Source organism: Thermobia domestica, chromosome 18, assembly GCF_964235325.1.
Source record: "Thermobia domestica chromosome 18, izTheDome1.hap1.1, whole genome shotgun sequence".
NCBI lineage: Eukaryota > Metazoa > Arthropoda > Insecta > Zygentoma > Lepismatidae > Thermobia > Thermobia domestica.
Genome location: NC_137471.1, coordinates 163742227 through 163752060, shown reverse-complemented (window position 1 = coordinate 163752060; position 9834 = coordinate 163742227). Strand labels below are relative to the sequence as shown.

At 34.3% G+C, this 9834-nt stretch overlaps 1 protein-coding gene across 1 annotated transcript in view; it reads left to right on the top strand.

Moving 5' to 3' along the window:
* The first annotated feature begins 426 nt into the window (after positions 1 to 426).
* LOC145675353 (uncharacterized) overlaps positions 427 to 9834 on the top strand; it is a 34539-nt gene continuing 25131 nt past the window's right edge. The window contains exons 1-3 of the mRNA XM_081745755.1: positions 427 to 495; positions 1898 to 3189; positions 5642 to 5705. Coding sequence (XP_081601881.1) covers positions 2199 to 3189; positions 5642 to 5705 — 1055 coding nt within the window. The 5' untranslated portion in view covers positions 427 to 495; positions 1898 to 2198. The remainder of the gene's footprint in view (positions 496 to 1897; positions 3190 to 5641; positions 5706 to 9834) is intronic.

Below are 9834 nucleotides of genomic sequence, written 5' to 3'. Positions count from 1 at the left end.
CACTTCAATGTGTTATGGCTGCTCTATCTCTTACAGTTTTCAAGAGAAGTTTTTTCGGGGCCACCGTGGCCCCCCACACTTATCGTACAAGATTGAAACATGGTTCCATGGGTTCCTCATGTCTAAAAACGACAAGGGGTGAGGTACGGGGGGATTTTTTCGATTATTTTTTCGATATTTTTGACCGTTTTCGAGATATGGGCCATTTTATGAATTTTGGCTACCCAAAATGGACGTAGAAAATATTTAGCACATATCTTAGTCGTTTTTGTTCGGAGCCAATAGTAAATAGTTTTATTCTAGCCAATGAGATACTTGACTTGTAGATTTTGCTCCAATGAAAAAGAGTTTTATTTTAGCCAATCAGAGGAAAGCAGAACACTATATAAGGGGTGAGGTTCGAAGCAATTCTCACTCAGTTATTCGTCGGCGTGCAAGATAACATCGTGTGCAGTGTGTGAGAACAGTGAAGTGAATTTTAAGTGTGAATTAAGGGTAAGTATTTTTTGAACTTTGTCAAAATTTTCGGTGCGGATTTTTAAGTGTTCCTCATAACCTCACCCCGGACCGATTATTTTTTGAAATATACGTTGTGTTGAGTACGTTCGTGAAAACCCGGTGTCACAGCGGCCAAAAATAACCCGAATATAGATTTTTTTTAAAATAAGCTAGTTTTGAACTTTGTCAAAATTTTCGATGCGGATTTTAAGTGTTCCTCATAACCACACCCATGATAGATTATTTTTTGAAGAATACGTTGTGTTGAGTACGTTCGTGAAAACCCGGTGTCACATCGGCCAAAAATAACCCGAATATAGATTTTTTTTAAAATAAGCTAGTTTTGAACTTTGTCAAAATTTTCGATGCGGATTTTAAGTGTTCCTCATAACCACACCCATGATAGATTATTTTTTGAAATATACGTTGTGTTGAGTACGTTCGTGAAAACCCGGTGTCACAGCGGCCAAAAATAAGCCGAATATAGATTTTTTTTAAAATAAGCTAGTTTTGAACTTTGTCAAAATTTTCGATGCGGATTTTAAGTGTTCCTCATAACCACACCCATGATAGATTATTTTTTGAAATATACGTTGTGTTGAGTACGTTCGTGAAAACCCGGTGTCACAGCGGCCAAAAATAAGCCGAATATAGATTTTTTAAAAATAAGCTAGTTTTGAACTTTGTCAAAATTTTCGATGCGGATTTTAAGTGTTCCTCATAACCACACCCATGATAGATTATTTTTTGAAGAATACGTTGTGTTGAGTACGTTCGTGAAAACCCGGTGTCACAGCGGCCAAAAATAACCCGAATATAGATTTTTTTTAAAATAAGCTAGTTTTGAACTTTGTCAAAATTTTCGATGCGGATTTTAAGTGTTCCTCATAACCACACCCATGATAGATTATTTTTTGAAGAATACGTTGTGTTGAGTACGTTCGTGAAAACCCGGTGTCACAGCGGCCAAAAATAACCCGAATATAGATTTTTTTAAAATAAGCTAGTTTTGAACTTTGTCAAAATTTTCGATGCGGATTTTAAGTGTTCCTCATAACCACACCCATGATAGATTATTTTTTGAAGAATACGTTGTGTTGAGTACGTTCGTGAAAACCCGGTGTCACATCGGCCAAAAATAACCCGAATATAGATTTTTTTTAAAATAAGCTAGTTTTGAACTTTGTCAAAATTTTCGATGCGGATTTTAAGTGTTCCTCATAACTTGCGCTATAGTTGGTTGGTTGATGAAATATTCGATGTTTTCAATCATGCTAATTATGAATATTATATCTTCTTTCCCATAAATATTAGTTTATGTGGGATACGCCTAATAAGCGATTTTTTGGATGATTTTGCAATGTAAGAAATGTAATAATTTGCTTTTCTCTATTTTCAGTTTTAGAAAACATCACTAAACCGCTAGGAAGAATACGTTATTGGAAAAAACACTTCTTGGTGTACTATAGTGGGAACAGCCCAAATTACAGTAAAAGCATCAAACAGCGGAAATACGTGAGATATAGGTTTTCGTAAATAATTGCTAGTTGGTAGAATACTATTTTCAGTTTTAGAAAATATCACTAAAACGTTATTGGAAAAAACACTTCTTGGTGTTCTATAGTGGGAACAGCCCCAATTACAGTAAAAGCATCAAACAGCGGAAATAATTGTTAGTTGATAGAATAAAGCAATAAAAAATGGAAAGTTCTAGTAATATTACAATCATTAACAAAATAACTAGAAAGTACAAAAAATTCCGAATGAATGGTACAATGATAACTGCACAACTTGCGAGAACCCCTGAAGGGGAAAACCCAATTACCTGGTTGCGAAGTGGAATTGCTCAACTATTGAATATGTTGATGGAGGATGTAGATTCCCACCATCAGGTAGGGCTGACATTATGGAATCAGAATAATCCAGATAGATCGTTTTGGTTTTCATTTCGAGAAGCAGCGAATGTCGGTGAAGACTTCGTCTGGGAGGCTCTGAATCGAGTCGTTCAGTCAAATGCAAAATTTATGGAACAAGATCGTTTTGTTATTGATTTTCATCATGTGGCTTTACCTATAGGCGAAGGGAGGAAAAGTCAAAATTTTTCCTCTGATGAAGAATATATGAAAAAATGCAATGGTATAGTCGTTATTAAAAATAAAGATAGTAGTTGCCTTGCTCACGCCATTGTAGTTGCTAAAGGGCTCATTGATAACAAAGGGAATAAAAATGCATGTAAGCCTTATTATAATCAAAAAAAGAACTTTATGACTTTAGAAGCTAAATTATTGTGTAAGAGTTCTGGCGTTAATTTGATGCATGGTGGTGGCATACCTGAATTAAAACTAATTCAATCATATTTAACTGATTATACGATTACAGTGTACGACGATTTGACGGGGGAGAAAACATTTTTCGAGGGCATCGGTGGTGAAAAGAAAATTAATTTACTCCTGATAAATAATCATTATAATGTTATTACCAATCTATGTGCTGCATTTAGTTGTTCATACTTTTGCGAAACATGCCATAAGAGATATAATATGAAAGAAAAGCATATAGGGCACTGTAAGGCATTATGCCAAAAATGTCAAAAAAATCCTCCATGTAAGAAGACAGATGAAGTATTAAATTGTAATAATTGTAACAGATGTTTTTACGGTAACGAATGTATGGCGTATCATATAAAATCAGGTTTGTGCTCCCAGCTAAAAGTATGTAAAATATGTCTTAAAGCGTATGTTATCAAGAAAAATAGAAATCCTCACCAGTGTGGGGAAACATTCTGTATAAACTGTGATAATATGATGCCCCACCGTCATTTATGTTACATGCAATCACGAAAATATTCAAACGTAGGAAAATGGATGATGATATTATATGACATTGAGTGTAGGCAAGATGAAATATTCCGTGAACATGTGCCTAATTTGGTAATCACACAGCAAGTATGTTATCATTGTCTTGAGAATAGCGAGGGTAATTCATGTACTATTTGCAACAGAAAGGAAAACATTTTTTATGGTGAAGAGTGTGTTACTGATTTTCTGGAGTATTTATGCAGTAAACCATCCAATATTAATAAAGTTATATGCATTGCACATAATGCAAAAGGATATGATGCACATTTTATCCTGCGTGCAATGATATCAGCGAAACGATGGACTCCAAGCGTCATAATGAAGGGGTGTAAAATAATGAGTATTGATTGTAAATATTTAAAATTTATTGATAGCATTAATTTCTTTCCGATGGCTCTATCAAAATTATCTGATGCATTTGACATAGAAGAAACAAAAGGTTATTTCCCACACTATTTTAATACGAAAGATAATCAAAGTTATGAAGGGCCTATGCCCGACCCTAAATTCTATGGTTTTCAGTATATGAAGGAAAAAGAACAAAAACAGTTTATGGAATGGTATGAAAAATCCTCAAATCAGACATTTAATTTTAAAGAAGAATTAATTCGTTATTGTCGCATGGATGTTAACCTTCTACGGAAGGCATGTGTTAAATTCGTAGTAGAATTCCAGCAAATAACTGATGTTAATCCACTAGTCGAAGCAATTAGTATAGCCTCGGCTTGTAATCTGGTATTTCGACGCAAGTTTCTCAAAGAACAGACTATAGGTATTATTCCTCATAATGGTTATCGTTGGTCAGATCAACAGTCCATCGAAGCGATTCAATGGTTGGTTTACGAACAAGAAAGACTTGGTATTACAATCAAGCACGCAGCAAATGGAAAGGAAATGGTTCTAAATGGTGTTTTAAAAGTAGATGGTTATGCACGTATAGATGAACAGATCCATGTATGGGAATATGAAGGTTGTTTCTATCACGGATGTGTTAAATGTTTTAAAGTAGGGCGTGATAAACCTATATATAATGATCCGCATACCACTCTTGAAATACGCTATGAAAACACCATTAGAAAAATTAATCATTTAAAAAACTTGGGCTACGTAGTTCATGAAATGTGGGGGTGTGAATGGAAGAATGAACTACGTAAAAATCCGCAAATTGCAGAATTGGTGGCACATCACCCCCTATGTAGAAAAGATCCTATCAAACCTAGAGATGCTCTATATGGGGGGCGATGTTCCGCTGTTAAATATTACTATAAGACTGCCCCCGGGGAGGAGGTGCACTACGTGGACGTCATTTCGTTATACCCCTACTGTTGCAAGGTGAAAAAATATCCCATTGGGCACCCAAAAATCTATGTGGGTGCCGATTGTCCTGCAATAGATAAATTTGAGGGTATCGTAAAATGTACAGTACTTCCTCCCCGGGATTTGTATCATCCCGTCCTACCGTATCGCAGCAATCATAAACTTCTGTTCCCTCTGTGTCGCAGATGCGCGGACACTCTAAATACAGAGGACTGTGAGCATAGTGATGCGGAGAGGGCCCTCACTGGGACGTGGGTGGTGGACGAAGTACGTAAAGCCCAAGAGAAAGGTTATAAAATATTAGAAATGCATGAGGTATGGGAATATAAAGTAGTGCAATATGATCCTGTTAAAAAAGAAGGTGGCTTATTTACAAATTATATAAATTTGTTCATGAAATTGAAAACAGAAGCTCATGGTTGGCCTAAATGGTGTAAAAGTGAAGAACAGAAAAATAAATATATTAAGGATTATTATGAAAGAGAGGGAGTACAACTAGACAAAGGGAAAATTGGTAATAAAAACAAAGCACGAAAAAGTATTTGCAAATTAGCACTGAATTGTTTATGGGGCAAATTTGCTCAGAATGATAATATGACGCACACACAAATTATTCGAGAACCTGCCATATTTTATGATAAATTAACCGACAGTAATACTGAGGTAACACAGGTAATTCCAATTGATGAAGATGCATTATTATTAAATTACAAGATTTTGGATGATGCAATTATTCCGTTAAAAAATACTAATGTAATATTGGCTGCGTATACTACTATGCATGGTCGCTTAGAATTATACAGTTATTTAGAGAAGCTAGATAAAGATGTGTTATATATGGATACGGATAGTCTCATTTATATAGTAAGAGCTGGAGGCATAAAATTACCTCTTGGGGATTATTTCGGCGAGTTAAAAAATGAAATAGATAATGTAGGTCCCAATGCATATATTAATGAATTTTGTAGCGGCGGGACCAAAAATTATGCGTACGAGGTATTCAGCGGAGGTACAACAAAGACCTGTTGTAAGGTGAGGGGAATTACTCTAAATAGTGAAACAATGAAAATTGTGAATTTCGAACAAATTAGAAATATGGTTCTGAAGGATGCCCCTCCTGTAAGTGTGTCAAACCCTTGCAAAATTGCTCGCACAAAAGACATCAAAATTATCAGCAAAGAGGAAACGAAAACCTATCAATTGGTACACACAAAACGCAAAAGAGTTGAAGGAAGTTATGATACAGTGCCTTATGGCTTTAAGAGAAATAGACTATTGTAAAATAGAATAAGTTGTGTAAATAGATAATAATGGATAAAAAACAACTTTTAAGTTCTTTTTACTTCATTGATAATTCCACTGATCTTTGTGTATATTTGAAATATAGTAGTGATTATAAATTTTATGTGTTTGTAAAATTACGCATTGTTAATGAATGTATTGTGTTATCAATTAATGAATGGTCCAGGTTTTTATCATATTCCATGTATATAAATGATTATTTTAGAGAAGGTGAGAATGCAACTGAATACGCACTAAGTGAGAAAACGAAAGTAATACTTGACGCTAATAATGACGATGATAATTTAATGTATATTTGTGCAAATGATGATAATAGTAGAGTTGAAATAGATTTTTCTACATGGAAAAAAATATGTTACTATTTCCCATGTATTGATGAAGCAATTTCTTCATGTTCTACACTTGCTCCTCTAATAAGTAAATATCTATATGAATGTGTTGTGAAGGGTAAATTTTCTAAAGTTACTTTTGTTGAAGATACTGTCACAGCAAATCGTATTCAACTAGAATTAGTTTCTATGTTATTGGGTGATTGATAAATATTTTATTTTTTTGAAGAAATATAAAAGAGAGAGAAAATGGAGTTTCGACATCCAGGCCCCACTGGGTGTGATAAATCATATTTTGTAAAAGAGTTTTTAAAACATTATGCCGAAAAATGGAAAATATAGTATGGTGTTATACGAATAGGGTAAATACAGTATTAGTAGAAACGATAGTTTTTAATTAAGTAGAGAGTAAAAAATGGATAATCAAATTTTAAATCGTTATTATTATTATTTCGATGAAATCGAGGTATGTGTTGGTCTAGCATACGATGGTGAGGGAGAATTTTCTGTTATTATCATTTTACATAATTACTATGATCGTATTCGTCTTTCACTTGATGAGTGGTATACTTTTCTATCATATTATTCAGATATTGAAAACTACTTTAACGCTGTTACAGATTCTTCATTGCCTACACAATTTTTCATTAGTGAAAATTATAAAATATCATTGTCAGATACTCTTAACGGTATTCGTCAGTGTTTTATTCAATCGTCAGATGACGATAGTAATGGTCAGGTAAATTTCAGTGTTTGTACATGGCGAAAACTCCAGCTACATTTGCCGTGCATTCAGCGGACCATAATTACTAGTTCTCAATTATGTAAAGTTGTAAACATGCCTGAAAAGTAATAATAATATGTTATTATATTCATAATTATTTTATGGTGTAACAGAATATGGAGTTTCAACACCCATTTACTTGTATTATAGCTGGCCCCACTGGGTGTGGTAAATCATATTTTGTAAAAGAGTTTTTAAAACATTATGCCGAAAAATGGAAAAATATAGTATGGTGTTATGGTGAGTGGCAACCTCTGTATGAAACTCTATCCTCAGGTTGTACATTTAAAGAAGGGCTCCCCAAAATAGATGATTTTCCAGCACAAGCTGGCCCCCATCTGGTAATTATTGACGATTTAATGCGAGAATGTGATACACGAATTGTTGACTTTTTTACTAAAGGTAGCCACCACCGAGATTTAAGTGTTATTTTTATAACACAAAATATGTTTCATCAAGCTAAAGGTATGCGAGACATATCATTAAATTGCCATTATATAATATGTTTTAAAAACCCCAGAGACCAGGCTCAAATTAATTATCTAGCACGCCAATTATATCCTGGTAACACAAAATTTGTACAGGAGGCCTATCAGGACGCAACGCGAGATCCTCATAGTTATTTGGTTTTTGATTTAAAACAGGGCACTCCCGACGAACATCGGGTTCGAACAAAAATTTTCCCCTCAGATTCTTACAATTATGTTTATGTACCAGTAAAAAAATAATCTCAATAACTGATATATTTTAATACTCAATTTTAGTATAATAGCTACAAAAAAAAGAAAAAAATGATTAGCAAAGAGAGTGCACATTTACTAAAACTTTTAGCAAAGGCGAAACCCAAAGTACGCCAAGCAATTTTACAAAATGCTGATCCCGAATTAATTCGTTCTATTTGTGAATGTTCCTATAACGTATTACAAGGAAATGTTCCGTTAAATAAAAAAGAGAAAAATAGATTAAAAAGGTATAGAAAGGAATTGAGGTATTTAGCGAAAAAGGGGCCATCGTTAAAACAAAAGAAAAAACGAATAATTGTACAAAAAGGTGGGTTTCTTACTGCTTTGCTTGCACCTATTATTGGAGGAATACTATCTACTTTAATTAAATAATTATGCAGCATGCACAAAAGCTTGTTTTAATTGCACCAGAAAAATTGCACCAATATCAAACTATATCTAATTTAGATGATGAGATGAAAAATATTTTAAATAATAAAAATATGAGTGTTGAAGAAAAATGGATACGCTATAAAGAGGTGTTACAAAAATATTTACACATTGTGCAAAAACCTACTGCAACAACATCAACTAGTGTTGGTACTAAGAAGGAGGAGGAGGAGGAGGATGAGGACGATGAAATACTATCTACTCTCCCCGAAAATTGTCTGCGTAAAGCAAGACCTTTATTACGTAGATTAAAACAAAATTCCAACATTCATTGGGATGACAATGGTAATGTTAATATTTATAATAAATTAATTCCTGGAGCTAATATAGTAGATCTAATAGCAGATTTTGTCAGGTATCGCAAGAAAAATATTCCCCCTACAGGTTGGGAACCCTTCGCTGAACTGTTAGCAAAATCCAATATACCTTTAGAGTATATAGGTAACCCACAGCGTATAGAATATATTCGTAAGCTGACGTCATCTGCTGCTGCTGCTGCTGATCCAAAACAGGAAGAAGAAGAGGAGGAGGAGGAGGAGCCACCACGTAAACGTAAAGTTGTCAACAGATGGTGTGATTATAAAATATGAAGAAGCTGGCCGCTATTTATTATAACCCTTCACACCCTGCCTCGTTTTCAACCGCAACGTCATTATGGAGAGCTGTGAAGAAATCTATTCCTTTACACAAAGTGCAACAGTGGGTAAAAGAACAGTCGACTTATACTCTGCATAAGCCAGTACGTAAAAAGTTTCCACGTAATCCCTATTTAGTGTTCAATATCGATGATCAGTGGCAAGCTGATTTAAACGATATGCAAAGTCTGCAAAAGTATAATGATGGTAATAGGTATATTTTAACAGTGATTGATTTGTTTAGTCGTTACGCCTGGGCTGTGCCTGTACGTACAAAAACTGGTGAAAACATTATAAAAGCATTTAAGCAAATATTTGCATCTACACGTCGTAGACCCTTACGTCTACAAACAGATAAAGGTACAGAGTTTGTTAATAGACCATTTCAGTTATACTTAAAAAAGCAAAATATTAAATTCTTCACAACACAAAACGCCGATATTAAAGCAAGTGTGGTGGAACGTTTTAATCGAACTCTTAAAGAACGAATGTGGAAATATTTTACAGCCAAGAAGACTTACCGATACATAGATGTGCTATCGAAACTTGTTCAGGCATATAATTCTAGACCACATAGAGCTCATCAATTACCACCCGCCAGTGTGAACCAGGACACTTTTCAACAAGTTTGGAATAAATTAATAAAACCAATGCCACATACTAACATTGCAAAATATAAAAAAGGTGATACTGTGCGCATTACTAAAGCAAAACGGCATTTTGAAAAAGGGTACAAGGAAAAGTGGACTGTAGAAATATTTAAAATAAAACAGGTGATACATAAGGAAAAGAAAGTGGTTTATGTGTTGGAGGACTTAAATGGTGAAGTAATTGATGGTACATTTTACGAGGAGGAATTACAAGGAGTGCCTCTGCCTAAAGTTTATGAAATAGACGATATTTTAGAAGTTAAAGGTAAACGTGTACTTGTTCGTTGGC